General features: G+C 42.2%; 1 protein-coding gene across 1 annotated transcript in view; it reads left to right on the forward strand.

The window, feature by feature from the left end:
- The window catches only part of LOC145397521 (octopamine receptor beta-2R-like), a 141,732-nt gene that overhangs the window by 63,193 nt on the left and 58,539 nt on the right, over positions 1 to 20,000 (forward strand). Inside the window, exons 3-4 of the mRNA XM_080270594.1 lie at positions 11,649 to 11,787; positions 17,747 to 17,916. Of these exons, the coding sequence (XP_080126720.1) occupies positions 11,649 to 11,787; positions 17,747 to 17,916 (309 nt within the window). The remainder of the gene's footprint in view (positions 1 to 11,648; positions 11,788 to 17,746; positions 17,917 to 20,000) is intronic.

Consider the following 20,000-nt stretch of genomic DNA (forward strand, 5'->3'; position numbering starts at 1 on the left):
TCCTCATTCACTCATCACTCACTCACCATCCACTCATTCATTACTTCACTCATTCACTAACCCATTACTCATTCCCTCACTCACTCATCATCCACCCAATCATTGCTTCAGTCACTCACCACTCCATTCACTCTTCAGTTATTCACCATCCCCTCATCATTCACTCATTCACTCATCATTCACTCATTACCCACCCACCCTTCAAGCCTTCTCTGTTCCCTCCCTCACAGGCATACGTCTTTCCCACAAAAATGTTCTTCATGTGATTAATTCGCATCATTTGGGGAGAGAGAGATGAATGGAGGAGGAGAGGAAGGGAGGAGTGGAGGAGGGAGGGGTGGAAGAAAGGAAGGGGGAAGGGAGAGGGAGGGAGGAAGAGAGGTAACAGGGAGGAAGAGGAAGAGAGGAAAGATGGAGGGGAGGATAAAGGGGAGATAAACAGTGCAGGAAGAAGAGAGGCGATGGGACAGAGGAAGACAGACAGGGGCATGAAGAGAGGAAGAGGGGACGAAAAGGGAAGAGGGAAAAAGGAAGAAGGGAGGTAGAAGCAAAGGGGGGAGGGAAGAAGAAGGAAGAAGGGAGGGAGGCAAAGGGATAAAGGAGGAAAGATAGGGGAGGAAGAGAGGAAAAGAGGAAGGAAAGATGCGGGAAGAGGAGAGAACAGCGTGAGATAAAGATGAGGGACGCAGAGGAGGAGAGGCAAGGAAAATGAGTTATGGGGAGGAGGAACGTAGATAGAAAGAAGATAAAGGAGGAAAGGAAGAATGAGGGAGAGAGAGGGAGGGGAGATGAAGGAAGAGAGAGGGAAGAGGAGGGAAGACGAAGGAAGAGTAGAGGTAGAGGGGAAAGGTGAGAGGGGAGGAAGAGAGGAAAGATGAAGGAAGAGGGAAGGAAAAGTGAAGAAAAAGAGGAAGGATGTGGGGAAAAGTGGTAAGAGAGAAGAGGGAGAAAGAGGGAGGGAAGATGAAGGAAGAGGCGAGAAAGAGGGGAAAGAGGGATGGGTTGGCGACACGTAATCCCCATCTAATAGGATTGGATACTCTTAGTGGGATCCCCTTACACGGAGGGGAGAGGGGGTGAAAAAAGGGAGGGATAATTGGGAGAAGTTGGGGAGGAAGAGTAGAGGAGAGGAAGAGGGAGAAAGAGTACATGAGGAGGAGGAGGAGGAGGAGATAAGAGAAAGGATATTAAGCAATGTCGGAAGGATAAAAAAAAATAACCCATTCAATATTACTCCCCTCCTTGCTTAGGGCCCCGAGGCTAGGGGCGAGAGAGAGAGAGAGAGAGAGAGAGAGAGAGAGAGAGAGAGAGAGAGAGAGAGAGAGAGAGAGAGAGAGAGAGAGAGAAACCTTCCTCAACCCATCTCTCTTCATCACATAAGTACCACCTATCCATCCACTCACGTATTATTATTATTATTATTATTATTATTATATACTAGTACTAAATATAATCTAGTAATTATCTTTATTTTTATTATTATTATTATTCATATATACTAGTACTAAATATAATCTAGTAATTACCTTTTTTAATGTAGAAGTAAGCTCCCTCGTCCATTACAAACGTCTCATCCACCTCCTCCATCCACTACCCATTTCTCATCCACTTCCCCCACCTATGATCCATCCTTCATCCACTCACTCATCTCCTGCATCACGCCCCACCCATCCCGTCCCCCTCTCATCCACCTCTCCACCCATTCCCCCCTCTCATTCACTCATCCACCTGTCCATCCACTCATCCACCTCCCCATCCACTCAAACTCATCCCCGTATACCCCACCCACGCATCTGTCATAAAGACTTTGTAGTTAATTGTAGAGAAGTATATTTTAGACTTGTGGTCGAGCGGCTTTTATATCTTGTAGTAGTTTCCCCACCAGATGTCATGTAGTGACGGGAGAGGTAAAGAATAGTATGGGACTATTTTTATTTGTCTTGGAAATATTAAACAGGTATAATAGTATAAGTCCTGGGTAGCTACCTCCCTGTCTCGCTATCTCTCTCTCTCTCTCTGTTCTAAAGCTAATCTCCGTCTCGACCTCTCTATAGGGTCGCTTGTCTCCTTCTAAAACTCTCTTTCCTAACATCTCGTGTAGTAGGGTGTGTGTGTCACGTATCTTCCTCATGGCAACAGAACTTTCTCACGAGAGGACTGCTGACAGCTAACTGAATCATCTCCTTACTGGCCGCTGTCGTCAGCTTTCCTCCGTGTAAGCGTTTAGCGCTGCTCGCTTCTCGCAAACACAACACCTTCTCATCATTTGACTTCCTGCTTCTATCTGTCTCTCTATCTATCTATTTATCTATCTATCTATTATGTAGTCCTATATTTGCTCGGCCGCGCGAAAATGACGTACCATCGACATTTAATAGTTATAATATATTAATACATACTACATACACATTATAATGAACTTATAAGCTAATTAAGTGAAATACATAATATTGTAAAGTAACATAATTGTATGAATATTGTATACATATATTATGCATAGTAAATAGTGATTATTCAGTAATATTACATTTTAAATAAGTTGAATACATATTGGAATAAATGCATTAAAGTAAATTATTTAACTGTAATACAGTATGTACTTGGGTTATTATAGTGAATTGCATACATGCAAGAATAAAAATAGTTTAAAATTAAGATTATTGTAAGAGTTACTAATATTTCATTTAAAGATAATGGTACTGGTCTGCCATATATGGGTCATTCTTCTTTGTGTTATTATTATTATTATTATTATTATTATTATTTTTTTTTTTTTTATATAATTAATACTATATACAAAATATATACACTTCATTCAGGGTGGTTAACTGTGATGTTAACTCTCCCCCACTAAACAATGACTCCAAATTAGCAATTCTTGCATGCATTCTGTGCATGGCCAACAGCAATACTGCAACCACAATGCAGATAATTATAAAGACAGAAGGTGCTTGGCTATACACATAATATGGGTTGAACATACTCAAACTCAAATCTTCCCAGGGCTTCATTGTTTCATTGATCAGCTGCATAGTTTCAAACTTAGGTGAAGTCAGCTTAATACTTGTGCTCATGTTTAAGTCCATATCAGGCAGTGGGTGGAAATGTTTGTGTGTATGGTTGATAATGGCGTAGTGATTGATGGTGGAAAAAGTAGACATGGATGGTGTAAATACCGCACAGTAGTCTGGTGCTATGTATAATCCTGAGGCTGATGTATGAGATGGTGGTATATCTGGACAGACTATGTAAACTGATGTGTTATGAGGGAAATAAAAAAACTGCGAGTGTCCAATGCGTTGATGGTGTACAAGTTTATCTGGAGCAAAAGTGAAGTTGCAATGATGATGAATATTGTTATTGCTGATGATAGCCATTTCACAAGGGACCGTATCAGTAGGCTGAAACGTGAAAATGTACGCAGGACAAAGATGAACAGCATGTAAGGATGTGCGGCACTTTCGCTCAATCGTTGACTCACTTGCGAAAGTGACAGTGTCTCGTCTCTTGGAGACCATGATGAGTTCGGTGTCTGTGTTGATGTTGATGATGACTAAAGTGTTGTTGTTTCTATAGGGGAAGGGGTGTATTTGGTATACTGTGAACAGGTCTTCCGTGATGAATGGTACATGAACTATCACTGATGTTGGTGTTAGTGTTGCTTCCAAGTACGGGTAATATTGCATAAATTCCCTACTGCGGAACAATGGCTTCAATTTATGTTTATGTATGCCTTGACTAACTATCTGACGTAGCTCATGAACTGGGAGTAAGTCATTTGTGATCTTGCCATCACCAGCATTCGAAATTCCTTGCATAAGTGCCCTGAAATGATCTCTAGTGTTCTCTAATTGTAGTAGAATCGTGTCAATATGTTCTGTGATGATGGAGAAGTGCTGGAAAAGGGTAACGTTACCCTCCAAGTCATTTATTTTATCTATACTCTCGAGAGCTACGTTTTCTGCTTGTTTCAGATTTTTCACAATTATTTTCATTGCCGAGTTCTGTCCTGTGATGAATTTATCTTGGTATGTTAGTACCTGAGCTATCTTATTAAATTTTTTGTTTATTTCTTTAAGGTCATCCTCTGTAGCCAATCCAAAGATGTTCCCAAGAATTGCGCCGCCCAGATCGAACAAACCGCGCTTTTGGCGAGTACGTGTGATGTTGTTCCTGTCGCTCAGCACCTCTGTTCCATAAGATGGGAGATCTTGGATCATGACGAGCATAGTTGACTTCGCCTGTTCTAGTTTCCATTTCGCTAACTTCACCATTTCATCCACTTCCTTGGTGATATGTGATTGTGAAACATAATTCCCTATCTTGAAGTCCAGAGTTCGCATCGGCGTCGCAAGTCTTTCTATATAAGTAGGTAAGTCATACAAGTAATCTAGACTTATTTCAGTACTCATGACGTCCTTGACGATTGTAGTCGTGGCCGTTGGAGCTATGAGGCATCCTTGTCGTACTATATGCTTGGGGTCTAGGTGCGCATATACTCTTACTATGTATAGGAGAATCCATAGCATAAGTCCCTTCATCGTAACCTACCGAAAAAAAAATCTATTAATTTCCTATAAAGCTGTGGTTGATGATAGTGATGATGTGCGTTACGGTTGGCTGTTATTTCATTTATAGAAGGAGTTTAAATCGATATTTAATTCTCGTAAATGATGTACTGTAGATTTCATTGGAACAGTTGCACCTATGTTCGATTGTTTGGTATATGACCTTAATTTCTTTTTGTAATCATTGTTGTGTTCTTGCTTGGTTTCTTGAGGTACGTTCACCTGTTCGGTTGTATCCGAGGCTGAATAATTATGTGATAATTCCCTTGAAACTCGTTTTAAATGGTCAATATGAACTTGTTTTTCCTCGCCACTTGAAAGTGACTTAATTAAAACTTTGTTTGCCTTTATGTTAATTACTCTGTATGGGCCCTCAAATTTAGGGGATAATTTATTGTCTCTCGTATGAATGACTCCGTAAACAATGTCTCCTAAGCTGATAGGTGAATCTTTTGCCTTTTTGTTAAATGCCTCCGTCATTTCTTCCTTGGACATCGTTAATTGTTTTTGCACTCTTTTGTGTATGTCCTGGAATTCACGTAAACGGAGTTTAGAGTAATCATCGTAATTGTATATAGGCATGCTGTCACCTTCTAGGAGCTCATATGGTAATTTTTTATCCGTGCCATATATAATGAAATGTGGTGTGTCACCAATGGATTTATTTATAGACCCATTAATGGAGGCCTCTACTCTGGGAATCCAATCATCCCAGCTTGCATAATTTTCACTGAGAATGTGTCGTAGCACATCTAATACCTTTTATTTTGTCTCTCTACCAACCCATTCGATGCTGGGTGATAGGCCAAAACGTTAACCTTTTTAATGTTGTATTGTTTACATATTTCTTGTAAGATCTCAGAATTAAATTCTCCTCCATTATCACTTATTAATACCTTTGGGGTAGTAAAGCGACATATTACATTATCTGTTATTGCCTTTGCTACTGTCTCTGCTGTCTTATCTTTAATTGGAGCTAAAATGACATAACGGGAAAAATGATCCGTTGCTACGAATAAGTATAGGTTATTATTGTATGATAATGGCATCTTGAGTAAATCAACAGCGACAACGTCCCATGGCTGATGTGGTACTGGGTAATTACCCATCGGTGCAGGTGTGATTGGGTATCCTTTGTGTTTCGCACATGATTCGCATCTGTCTATATGATTGTGTATATCTCTTCGTAATGAAGGCCAGTAATATAATAGCTGGGCTTGGTTGAATGTCTTATCCTTTCCAGGGTGTCCTGCATGTGGGCTGTCGTGTATCATTCGTAATACTTGGGGTATCATGTCATTAGGTACTACCAACTGGTTAGTATTTCTTTGGCGTTTTGGTTGTTTAGAGTTAATTTTGTATAATGTATTATTGACCATTGTGAATTGTTCAAGTGGGACATGCAGTTTGGGTAATTGTATGTCATCTCCACTTTCTAACTTGTATATTACTTTTGACCATACTGGGTCAAGTCTTTGTGCCTTTGCGATATCCTCGTGGTTTGGGATATTTCCTTTGAGATCTAACGCCGCAACCTGAATTGTGTTCGGGTTCCTAGATAATGCGTCAGCTACTATATTCATTTTACCTTGTATATAATGTATTTGTACACTGTAGTTTTCAACTGTACATTTCCATCTTGCTCTCCTCCCAGAAAGGAGTTTTTCTTTAAACATACCCACCAGTGGTTTATGGTCGGTGAATAAGTGGATTTCGTAACCATATACCAAATCTCGAAACTTTTGTAATGCAAAAATCACTGCAAGTGCCTCTAAGTCTGTAGTGCTATAATTTTTTCTGCACCTCTTGTTTGTCTGCTGGCAAATGCAATTGGTTGATTCTTTCCTCTTTTATCTTCCTGCATCAGTACAGCCCCTAATCCTTTAACTGATGCGTCTGTACAAATAAGAAATGATTTCGTGTAATCTGGATATGCTAAACAAGGTGCATTCGTTAGTTTAATTTTTAGATTGTTAAATGCCCTTTTTTGTTCTTCTTCCCATTGGAATACAGCATCTTTTTTGAGTAGTTGGAATAGAGGGAAGGCTATATGAGAGAACTGTGGTACGAAGGACCTATAGTACCCAGCCAGACCTAAAAATTGTCTAACTTCGTCAGTCGTAGTGGGTTCAGGAAAATCTCTCACTGCCTGTATTTTGTCATCAGTGGTGTGAATACCATCAGAGCTTAATTTGTGGCCTAAGAAATTTATTTCCTTAAAGCAAAATTTGCATTTAGAAAGTTTAATTTTTAATCCAGCATCACTAAGCTTTTGTAAGAGTAAGTCTAATTTCCTGAGATGATCCTTAATATTCTTCGTTGCGATAATAATATCGTCAAGATAAACAAATATTCCTTGTCCTAAAATTCCGGACAATACGTAATTCATAAGACGCTGGAACGTACCAGGGGCTGTCCTCAGTCCCATTGGCATTCTTGTATATTGATAATGGCCTCTGTTTGTTGAAAAGGCAGTGTATTTACGTGACTCCTGAGATACCGGAATCTGATAGTATCCGTTTAGGAGATCGATGGTCGAGAATATATTATTCTCAGGACCAATATTCTGTAGAACATCACTTAGCAATGGCATGGGAAATCTGTCTGGGATGGTGTGATTATTTAGTTTACGGTAATCTACTACCGCACGCATTTCTCCATTTCTTTTGGGCACAAAGAAAAGGGGAGCGTTCCACGGAGAAACTGAAGGCTCAATAATTCCAAGCTTTAACATTTCATCGACATACTGATTTGCAAGTGTACGTTGGGAGTGTGGTATGCGATAAGCTGGTACGAAAATTGGTGGTGTTTCTGGGTGCACATTAATCATGTGATTAATCAAGTTAGTACACCCTAATCGTTCTCCGGGCAAGGCTACGGTGTCCCTGTGTGTTTCCAGCAGGGTTAACAAATCATTTTCTTCGTCAAATTCACCTGAGTGAATTAAATTCTCTTTATTCTTTCTCTATCCGTAGATTTGATCTCACTTGTTACTCCACCAATATTTATTTCCTTCACAGGGGCTAAACATTTTTCAATATTAACTATGCAAGTTCCCTTCTTCAACTGAACTTCCCCATTCATGTGATTAATAATGAATATCTGAGTTAGCCCTTCGTCGTTCGTATGACATAATGCGTTTTCTAATGACAATCCTTTTACTTTACATAATTCTTCTAAGACAAGAACAGTACTATTCCGTAATTTGCTCTTTATGGTAACCTTCATGTATGAATTAGGTGGTATAACCAAATCATTAGTGAGATGGGCTGGAAAAATTGATAAATCAGTACTGTTATCTGAGTCACTAATTCTGGAGGATGGGGTTGCTGGTGTAAGTGGATCTATACACTCATCTGTTTGTGTATGTTTGTTAAAGCCTTTAATATTACCAATTCTTTTTGGCTCTCTTCTACCAATCGGTGAGGGCTCTGAAAGTATTTCCTCTATAAATTCATTATCAAAGTCTATTCCATTCATTTGTGGGAGTATAGTTATGTTCTCAGTTCTCATGGATCTTAAGCCCAGTAACATATGAGCTTTAATTGCTAAGTTTTCAACGATATAGAACAATGCAGAGAATGGTCTTGTAGTTTCTGTGAAACTGAGATTTAATCTTATCATACCTTTTACTGTAATCTCTTGACCATCTACTGTGTTTAATTCTAAATCAGCTTCATCCAGAAAAGTTACTTTCTTTTTTTTTTTAAGAATTCTATTTAGTTCTTCATGTGTTATTAAGTTCACTGGAGAGCCTGTATCTAAAAATAAGGAAACGTTTTGATCCTCACATACAGCTGGTATCAAGATACACTCATTTCCCAACATGCCTCCTATGTGAAGTTTAACCTTGTTCTTCTTTACGTTTGTTCGTTTTTTGTCATGACTTGGTCTTACCCCGATTTGAACATAGACACAATTTTTTCTACTGTTTTGCAATCACTAGTCCAGTGCCCTTGGTATCTATGATGCCTACAGTAAGGACCAAACCCTTGTGTCTTTTGATTATCCTCTTTTGCCTTGATAAAGCATTCATACCTTGTGTGTCCTGGTTTTGCACAGTAATGACACAGAATGGACCTATCCCTTGACTGTGACCTACGAGGTGATTTCCCATAAAAAGTGTTGTTTATAGCGCGAGACCTGCTCGGGCTGCGCGAAAACTTATGAAACTGCCTGTAGGAAGGCGTGTGGGAACGAGGTCTAGGCGTCTTTGCTTGTTTGGGCTGCCTCATTTCAGGTCGCGATCGATTTTGTTCTCTGTTTGGGGTCGGTGTTGATGTTTTCACAGCTGATACTGTCTCAGGTACCCTGATTCTACCAGAATGTGCATGTGTGTCGACCACACCTGCTTTACTGCACTGCATCTCTACCTCGTTCATTAAGTCTAGTAAGCACATTCCAGGGATGTACGGTACGCGATTGTTTTGGCGATCTTAAGGGTTCTATCAGGTAATTTACACAAGGCAGCTACATAACCAATGATGTCCACGACGAGGTCTGGGGACATCTTTCCATCATCTGTTATCCACTTAGAATTCTCCAGAGTAGCTAATAGGGTTCTCTTGATTGTGGAGACATCAGCAGTTATTTCACTGAGCACATGGTTTGTAGTGTGCTCCCTTACAAGATCTACAATTTTATGTAATTCTGGAATTATACCTGGCAAGAAGTTCATACCTCCAGAAAATTTCTTCAGAAATTCAGTTTTAAATTCATCATATGTCCTAGCACGATGTAGCTTATCGGAGCGCAATAAATTGCTTGCTGGACATCTTTCCTGGCTTATGCAAGATGAAAAAATAGCAATTTTCTCTTGTTCATCTAGTATGTGGCGCTTGATGAACATTTGTTCGCACTGACTGATTAATGAAATGACATCAATGCGATCCTTGTCTGTGCCAGAGAATTTTGGGGCAGTCTTATCCTCGTGATACACAAAAACGTGAGGTGTGGTTTTTAGATCAGCAGTATTTGTTTCTTGATTCATATTTAATGATTGCCCTATTAATTCAACTTGTACGAGTTTATCGTTATGTGAGGGAATGGTAGAATATGTATGACCGGACCGGTGAACCCTGTTAAGTATATTGGCATACGTATTTAAGGCAGCTGCGAAGTCGATACTCTCAACGTCTGAAGGGGTTTCCCACTCATCATCCGAAACTCCCGTATTTGTTTCCTTATCTATAACGTGTGGTGTGGGTTGTACAATGGGTGGGCTGTCTCTTAATTGTGAGTCTGATGTTGTGGCAATTTGTGTGTCATCTGGTATTAACGTGGGTGGTTGCGAAAATATTCCTGTCATTAAGATATGATGTTATGAAATACGCCTCTTGTTTATTTATGTCCTAGCAAACTAGATGATTAAATAAGTTGAATATAGCTAATTTTAGCACTGAGAAGAAATGAGCAAGTATAATTTTACCCACTTGATACAGATCGTAGAGGTGTGTCGATACAAAAGTCGATCTCGGAAGAAAATACAGGTTTGATTGAAGATCTCTTGATAATTCTAGTGGTGTGTTGATGGACGATATTACTCAGGAAACTCCATGGCCTGGTATTTGTAGTGGTTAACGGCTGTCCCAGGCAAACCTCATCATAGAACGTCGAATTTCCAACTTAACTGTGAAAATAAGTGAATATGAGTAGGAGCTATGTGAATAATGAGTAATGAGTAGTGGGTGAGAAGTGCCTGGTGTCCGTCACACGTTGCTTGGCATGGCAGACTCGCGTTGTGATGTCATCTCAGCACATGGTGACGTCGACTTCCCACACTGGTAGCTGTGGTGAGTGAATGAGTAGCGATGAGTAACTTGAGTGAAGACGAGTGAGTAAGATGTGTTGTAAATCGTGTCTCACTCTTCGTTTGTTTGTTCCCTTTATTCTATGTGGAAGTTTTCTCTGTCCTTTTCTCTAGTGATTTATTCGTTGTGGGATGAAGACTGCCGCTACTTGTAGGTGCGTGTAGAAGATTATACAGACGACGTAGAGTTGTTAATTGTAGTTGATTGTAGATGGCTGTAGACTTTGTAGAACTGAAGCTAACCTTGTAGTCTCGGTTGCTTTTGTAGAAATTTGCTTTTAATTCGGAGACGATGTCCGCAGATTTGCTGGTTTGTCGTTAAGCTACTTGCAAGGCGTCGAGTGATCTCTTGACCTCTGCATCAGCGTAATGATCTGGGAGACGGAGGGGGCAGGAGCTGATATTGTTGGTTGTTGTCAATCTTGATATTTTGTAGGAATTTAATGTTGATTCGTAGACGAGGTTCGTATACGTTCGCTGCTACCAAATGTCATAATGACTTTGTAGTTAATTGTAGAGAAGTATATTTTAGACTTGTGGTCGAGCGGCTTTTATATCTTGTAGTAGTTTCCCCACCAGATGTCATGTAGTGACGGGAGAGGTAAAGAATAGTATGGGACTATTTTTATTTGTCTTGGAAATATTAAACAGGTATAATAGTATAAGTCCTGGGTAGCTACCTCCCTGTCTCGCTATCTCTCTCTCTCTCTCTGTTCTAAAGCTAATCTCCGTCTCGACCTCTCTATAGGGTCGCTTGTCTCCTTCTAAAACTCTCTTTCCTAACATCTCGTGTAGTAGGGTGTGTGTGTCACGTATCTTCCTCATGGCAACAGAACTTTCTCACGAGAGGACTGCTGACAGCTAACTGAATCATCTCCTTACTGGCCGCTGTCGTCAGCTTTCCTCCGTGTAAGCGTTTAGCGCTGCTCGCTTCTCGCAAACACAACACCTTCTCATCATTTGACTTCCTGCTTCTATCTGTCTCTCTATCTATCTATTTATCTATCTATCTATTATGTAGTCCTATACATCCATCCACCCTCCCTCATCCACCTCCCCAACCATCCCCCCTTCTCACCCCTCATCCATCTGGCCATCCACTCATCCACCCTCTCACCCACTCATCTACCTGGCCATCCACCTCCTCATCCACTCATACCCATTTCCATATCCCCCACCCGTCCCTTTTTCATCAGCCTCCCCAACCATCCCCCCTTCTCACCCACTCATCCACCTGGCCATCCACTCATCCACCTGCCATCCACCCACAGGTACACGGCCATCGTTCAGCCGCTGGACTACCCGCTGCGGATGACCGTGCGGACCGTAACTCTGATGCTGACCGTGGCTTGGCTCAGTCCCCTCTTCATATCAGTGCTGCCTATCTTCCTGGGATGGTACACGACGAAGGTGAGGATAGAGGGGGATAGGAGGGGGATGGATGGATGGATGGATGGATGGATGGTTGGATGGACGGATGGATGAGGATAGGACGTGGGTGGGTGGGCTGGTGGGTGGATAGATAGATGGATTGGTGAATGGATGGATGGATGGATGGAACACTACGTGGTTGAAAATATATGATAATACTGGATGATGGATGGATGGACAGATGGACAGTGATGAGAGATGGATGCGTGGATGGAAGGATGAGGATAGGAGATGGATGGGTGGATAGAGGAGGAAAGGAGGTGCGTGGGTGGATGGATGGGGTTTGATGGATGGATAGGTGGGTGCATGGAGAGAGAGAGAGAGAGAGAGAGAGAGAGAGAGAGAGAGAGAGAGAGAGAGAGAGAGAGCTTGTGTACTTTCTTCCTCTGCTTGTACAGGATCAAAGGCAGTGTACCGCTCATCATTATCTGTACACACACACACACACACACACACACACACACACATTCTCCTTCTCCCCTCATTCTCTCTCTCTCTCTCTCACACACACACACACACACACACACACACACACACACACACACACACACACACACACACACACACTCTGCACTCGTACTTACATGCAACAGTAAATTTGCACATGCACGCACACGGGGAAACATGTGTGCTTGATTACATGGATTCGCAGGAAGTATACACACACACACACACACACACACACACACACACACACACACACTGACAAATTCTCTCTCTCTCTCTCTCTCAGTAATTGTGAAGGTGGCAGTGTAGGTGATATTGCCAGACCCGCCGCTTCAAAGACCTTTCTCATCTCTCCCACTCTCTCACATTCTCTCTCTCTGGTGATGACCCCCTTTGCTCCTCTCCCTGGGTTATGGTTGCTCTCTCTCTCTCTCTCTCTCTCTTGCTCTCTCTCACTGGTCAAAAAACTGCTGTCCGCCTGTCTGTCTCTCATTCACTCAATCACATTCTCGTGCTGCATCTCTCTGTCAATCAGGAAATCAATCAGTAAATCAAGCTGTCTATTTGTCTACCCATCTATCTATCTATCTATCTATCTATCGGCTAATGAACCGAACGATGTGGAAGGATAAAGTAGTAGCAGTAGTAGTAGTAGTAGTAGTAGTATGTAAACCATCCTTTTTGCGGGGGATAGGGAGTGAGAGTAAGGACGTTTGCATAGCCAGGCAGGTACGTCGCCTGGTTATATCGGTGCCCCCACGTGAAGGCGCCCCTCCGCTGCACCAAAATATACAGCAGGGAAGTACACACACACACACACACACACACACACACACACACACACACAATGGCAGAGGTCAGTTGGGAAAGCCATGGGAATAAAAATGCTATACTCCTTTCACTTGAACTTGGCCTAAAACTGACATCCCCGCAACGTGAATGGTGAACGTGTAATAAGAGATTAGCCTGAGAACACAGCGCTAGTCACGAAGAAGTGCTGTGGAAAGGAAGTACAGGAACAGTATTGTCTAATCCTGGCGGTGATGCAACAGAAATGATGAATATAGTGATGAAACAGCAGTGATCAATATAGTGGTGAAACAGCAGTGATCAATATAGTGATGAAACAGCAGTGATCAATATAGTGATGAAACAGCAGTGATCAATACAGTCATGAATCTCTCTCTCTCTCTCTCTCTCTCTCTCTCTCTCTCTCACACACACACACACACACACACACACACACACACACGTAACGCTGATCAACGCGGAATGCCGAGTCAATCACACGCTTGCTATGGCGCATCAAGGTAAGGAATTTCTCAACGTGCTAATGGGATTTGGGCCAGAACGACAAAGCGCGGATGCCACACGGGGGAGGCGGAGCGCGTGAACGAGGCGAAATTATCTGAAAAGCTCGTATGGGTGATGAATGTGCGGAATTCTGAATGGTAATTTTCAACTGCGTCGCAAAACGGCGGGTATATGAGAGCAGTGCGAGCCTATAATCTTGTTTTTGTTCTTGTTTTTTTGTTGTTGCTGAGGAAAACGTGGGAATAAATTTTTGGCAAAAATTTGGATTAAAATAAAAATAAAAAAGATAAAAATAAATAAAATATCAAGGGGTTCACATGCTTAACAGAACCTCTCTCTCTCTCTCTCTCTCTCTCTCTCTCTCTCTCTCTCTCATTGAAGAGTGGGTCTTTGGAAGAGGGGGTGTTTGCTCTTCTTTGTACTCTTTTGTATTCGTGAGAGAGAGAGAGAGAGAGAGAGAGAGAGAGAGAGAGAGAGAGAGAGAGAGAGAGAGATGAATACAGCACATGACAAATAGATAGAAAAAGGCGGATAGATAAACAGACAGACAGACAGACAGGCATGGGTAGATAGGCACATGAATATATAATCACATACAGACGGGCAGAAACATAGATAGACTGACAGATAGACAGACACACAGACAGACCGATAGATAGATATAGATAGATAGATAGACACAAATACACAGACTGCGATACACATAGACACAGATAGATAAAGGAAAAATAGTACATTTTTTCTACTCTCTCTCTCTCAATCTTCCCAACCCTCCCTCTTAATTGCTCTCTCCATCATTCCCCCTTTCTCCTCCCTCTCTCTCTCTTTCTCCGTCTTTCTCTCACCTCTCCTTCTCTATTCTTCTTTTCCTCCTCCTCCTCCTCCTCCTCCTCCTCCTCCTTCTTCTTCTTCCTTCCTTCTTTTCTTTATTCTTTTAAAAATATTATCTATATTTCCTTTATCAATTTTCTCTCTCCTCCTCTCTTTATTTCCTTCTTCATTTATTATTTCAACTCTCTCTCTCTAATCTATTTTTATCATCAACCTAAGTTCGTTACCGCTTTTTCTTCTCTCTCTCTCTCTCTCTCTCTCTTCCGTCCAATTAAACCTGTTCTCTCCAGCTCCAACCCTTTCTCTTCAATTACCAACGTCTCTTCTTTACCTCCTCCACAGTTATCGTTCTCTCTCTCTCTCTCTCTCTCTCTCTTTTCTGGCTATTTTTTTTTTAATTTTTGCTTCCTTTCCCACTTTCTTCTTTCTCTTCTTTAACTTCTTCTCTTTCTTCCCTTCTCTCTTTTCTTTCTGCACTATTTCCCCTCTCTCTTTTCTCTCTCTCTCTCTTCTCTCCCTTTACTCTCTACTCTCTCCTTTTATTCTCCTTGTCTTAAACTTTCCACCCCTTTCCCCCCTCCTCTCTCTCTCTCTCTCTCTCTCTCTCTCCAACGCGAATTAAGGACATCAAAGTGATCTGACAGTACCGTCTCCCCCACCCCCTTTCTCCCCTCCCCCCTCCCCTCTCCCCTCCCCATCCCTTCTCCTCCTCCCCTCTCCCCTCCCCATCCCTTCTCCTCCTCCCCTCCTCCCTCCCCTTTCCATCTCTTCAACTCCCTCTCCCACCCCCATTTCCCTACACACACTCTCTCTCTCTCTCTCTCTCTCTCTCTTTCCATCTCTTCCATTCCCATTTTCCCCACCTTTTTTTTCCTCCATTAGCTCTCCTTACCTTCCTTCTTTCACCATCCATTTCCTCCTTCCCATTTCTCTCCTCCTTCCTCAACCCTTTCCTTGTTTCCCTCCTCATCCTCATCCCTCTCCTCCTCTTCCTCAATTTCTCCCCTCCTCCTCCTTCCTTCCTTGCCTTCCCCTCCTCCCCATTCCCTACCCTTCTCCTCCCCACCATAACTTTCCCTCCAATTTTTGCCCCCCTCAGCCATTTTTCCTACCCTCCCTCCCCCGATCAGAGCAAACCGGGTAAAAATGACCTAGTTTCCCCTCTTGGCTTTTTTCCACCTCCATTTTCTTCTTAGGGTGTCTCCATTTTCTTTTTACTTAACCCAAATAATGTTTTCTTGATTTTTTTTTTTAGTTACAGCAGTTTTCTCTCTCTCTCTCTCTCTCTCTCCGGTACCAATCAGGCTATCTTTCTTTTTTCTCTCTGCCTCTTTCACTGTCCTCTTTCTCCTCCTTTCATCCTACCTTTCCATTTCCCAACCTTTCTCTGTCTGTCCTGGTTAAATAATCTCTCTCTCTCTCTCTCTCTCTCTCTCTCTCTCTCTCTCTCTCTCTCATGCTCTTCTCAAGCTGCTGGAAAGAAAAACACTCTCCGTCAATTTCCCTTGCTTGGTGTTTTTTTCGGGAGCTAATTGGTGATCTGCATAACTGAAAGAGTGCATGAAGGAGGCCGGCTTGGATGGATGGATGGATGGTTGGATGGATGGATGGATGGATGGATGGATGGATGGATGGATGGTTGGATGGATGGATGGGTGGGTGGACAAATATACAGAGACGGACATACAGAGAGAGAGAGAGAGAGAGAGAGAGAGAGAGAGAGAGAGAGAGAGAGAGAGAGAGAGAGCGGCTTGAGTGTCAGGAGGGGGCAGGGGTGAGCTGTGATAAGGAGAATGGATCTGTTTTTTGTTGAGTAAACACTGGGATTGGGCCTGGAGCACGCACACACACACACACACACACACACACACACACACACACACACACACACACACACACACACAATAAATCCTTCCCTGTGCTACAGTCCAGAATTAAGAGGAAGAAAAATGCCGCCTTCCTTGGACTGGATTTCGTCACACAAAAAAAATAAAGAATAAAAATAAATCTGACAAGAAGCCTACACGTGGTGGCACAATGCATCCTGGGTGAAGCAACAGCGGCGTGCACCCGAGAGCCAAATCTCCTCATATTTCCCTGCACCTCGCCGTGGGAAGGGCCTTGGTCTGACCCTCGTGAGGCGCTGTCCACCACAAGTGGAGCGCCGGATGCCTATACGGTACTGTACTGTATGTGTAGGGAGGACATACGACGGAAGTAGCTGATTACCTGTGGTCGATGGGGCTGCTCGGCAAGACAGACCGTGGTTAAGGAACAGTAACGTCATCACCACCAAGAAAATCGGTAGGGATATTTACAAGGGGTCGGTCGGTCGGGATACTTACGTGGAGTCGGTCGGTCAGTCGGGATATTAACAAGTGGTCGGTCGGATACTTACGCGAGGTCGGTCGGGAATATTTACGGGGGTGCAGCGCTGTTTACTATACCTCCTCCTTCCTACCTGTACCGCGCCTCGGGTCCTTTGATGGCGTAACTTGATTCTCTCGCCATTACACGGTCACTTAATATTACAACGACACAGGTAGCTTTACACAATTATCTTTTTCACAATATATCAATGATACACGCTTCTTTTCACACTTTACACACTTCTGACAATATTACAAGGATACATGTTAATCTTTACACAATTTACACAACATTCCAACTTCACATGTTATTCTTTATACACTTTACACAATATTCCAATGATACATGATTCTTTACACAATTTTCACACTTTACACAATCTTCACTATATTACGACACATGTTTCTTTACACAATTTACACAATATTCCAGCGATACATGTTATTCTTTACACACTTTCCACCATATCCCAACAGCCTATGTCTCCTTACACAAGTTTAACAATATTACATGTTTCTTTACACCTTTTTTACAGTATTATCACCGCATATGTTTCCTTATACATGTTTTCTTGCCATATCAATCTCACTTAACCTCCATTACCTCCATCACCCCTTCACCTCCCCCCCACCTTCATTTCACCCCCAGGAACACAATCACATCCACTACCCCTTTCCACCCCATTTCCCCATTACACAGATTACCCTACACCCATTCCTCCATTCCCCATTCACCCCCTCCTTCTTCTTCTTCGCCCTCAGGAGCACTATCACACCCATTACCCCTTTCCACCTCATTTCCCCATTACACAAATTACCCTACACCCATTAACCCCCATTCCCCCTTTCTTCTTCTTCGCCCTCAGAAGCACTATCACACCCATTACCCCTTAACACCACATTTCCCCATTACACAAATTACCCTACACCCATTAACTCCCGCCCCCTTATTTACCCCCCTTCTTCTTCGCCCTCAGGAGCACCTCGCCCACCTAGCCTCCACCCCGGGCCTCTGCGACTTCAAGGTCAACCTCGTCTATGCCGTGGTCAGCTCTAGTGTGTCCTTCTGGATCCCTGGCCTCATCATGCTGGTTATGTACTTCAAGATTTACAGGGAGGCGGACAGGCAGGAGATGATGGTCTTCAGGTGAGTAGGAGTCATGTTTTTCTCAGTTTTTTCATGTTTTCTTCAGTTTTTTTTTTTACTCGGTTTATCGGTCAAAAATTTCAGTCTTCAAGTAAGTTTTTTTTTTGTATTTTATTTTATTTTAATTTTTTCTTACCTGGTTTATCGGTCCAATTTTTCAGTCTTCAGGTGAGTAGGAGTCATTTTTTTTTTTTAAATCTTTTGACAGTTTCCTGGACAAAAATTTTCAGTATTCATGTGAATAGAATGATTTTTTTTTTTCAGTTATATTTATTTATTTATTTACTTAATTTTTGACTCGATTAATCAGTCAAAATTTTCTGTCTGCGGTGAGTACAATGTGTGTCTGTTTCACTTTTTCCATTTTTGACTCGGTTTATCGATTAAAAATTTCCGTTTTCAATTTTTTTTTACTTGGTTTATCAGTCAAAATTTTCAGTCGTCAGGTGAGTAATAGGAGGCTTTTTTGTCAATGTTTTAAATTTTTTGGCTGTCGGTTTACTAGCCAATTTTTGTCTTAATTTTTCACTCGTATTTTCTTATTTATTTTTTACTTTCAGTTTATAAGTCAAGTTTTCACTTTTTTCTCTCTCTCTTACTCAGTTTATCAATAATTTTCTTCACTTTTTTTTCTTACTCTCGGTTTCTTAATCAACATGTTAAGTCTTTCAATTCTTCATTTTTTTCATTTTTTTTTTTTTTGTTTTTTACTGTCAGTCTGTCAGGGAGCTGTTGCCTCTCCCTCCGTGCTAAGAGATCTTTGTATGTGGCACGCGTTAAGAGTGTACTGTAATGCTGTAGTGTGACCTGGGCAGTAAGGAAGAGGATATTCGTAGGTTCAAAGGTACAGAAATGACAGTGATTAGGTGGATATGTAATGTTGTATGGTAGTGAGACCTGAGCAGTAAAGGAAGAGGATATTCGTAGGTTCAAAGGTACAGAAATGACAATGATTAGGTGGATGTGTAATGCTGTATGGTAGTGAGACCTGGGCAGTAAAGGCGGAGGATATTCGTAGGCTACAACGTACAGAAATGACAATGATTGGGTGATGTGTAGTGCGTCCTTGAATGACAGGCCTGGGGGGGGGGGGCGGTGCTAGTATCCTTGAATGACAGGCCTGAGGGGAGGGGCGGTGCTAGTATCCTTGAATGACAGGCTTGAGGGGGGGGGGCGGTGCTAGTATCCTTGAATGACAGGCCTGAGGGGGGGCGGTGCTAGTATCCTTGAATGCGAGGCCTGAGGGGAGGGGGGTGCTAGAATTACGATGGAAGTGCTGAGAAGTTGAGAGGAAGGATGGGACTGGAGTGTCTTGGTGTTATCGTGAGGAGGAGTAGACTGAGATGGTTTGAATATGTGCAGATGACAAGATGACAACTGGATGCATAAGGTGAGGAGTATGAACTCTCTCTCTCTCTCTCTCTCCTTCAACAATTTTTCTTTCACAAATACTTTCACTCAGATTTCTTCTTTCACTTTCTCTCTCTCTCACCTTTCAGCTTCACCCACTCTCCTCTCACACTCTCACTTTTTCTCTCTTTTATTTCGCTCACCTTTTTCTCTCTTTTTCTCTCTCGCCCTTTTCCCTGTCACGCACTTCAAACATTTTAAGGATTTGGGTAGACAGGTGTTTGCCAGGTGAGTCTAGAGGGAATCCCCCCCCCCTCTCTCTCTCTCGTTATTTCTCCATTCTTAGTTTCGCTAATTTTCCCGTCAGTCAGACTTACTTTTTTATTTTACTCTCTCTCTCTCTCTCTCTCTCTCTCTCTCTCTCTTCGGGTGAGGAGGGGAGGACCTTCAACACGCAGCCTATCTGAAAAGGTTGGAATCAAAGGCTTTTCGTCTCAACCTCTCTCTCTCTCTCTCTCTCTCTCTCTCTCTCTCTCTCTCTCATCACTGCACTGTTGCATCACTCTTTTCCCTTCAAATTATAATGGACACTGCTCTTTTTCTCTCTCTACCAACACTCCTCTCCCTTCACGGCGGGCACGCAGAATCCCTGGCTCTTAAAATCTTATCTCTTATCAACTCAACTCTAATACATCGCGTCTATCTATCTATACATCTATCTATCTATCTACATA

Source organism: Coenobita brevimanus, chromosome 5 (assembly GCF_032717465.1).
Source record: "Coenobita brevimanus isolate Jiangsu-jjx chromosome 5, ASM3271746v2, whole genome shotgun sequence".
Taxonomy (NCBI): domain Eukaryota; kingdom Metazoa; phylum Arthropoda; class Malacostraca; order Decapoda; family Coenobitidae; genus Coenobita; species Coenobita brevimanus.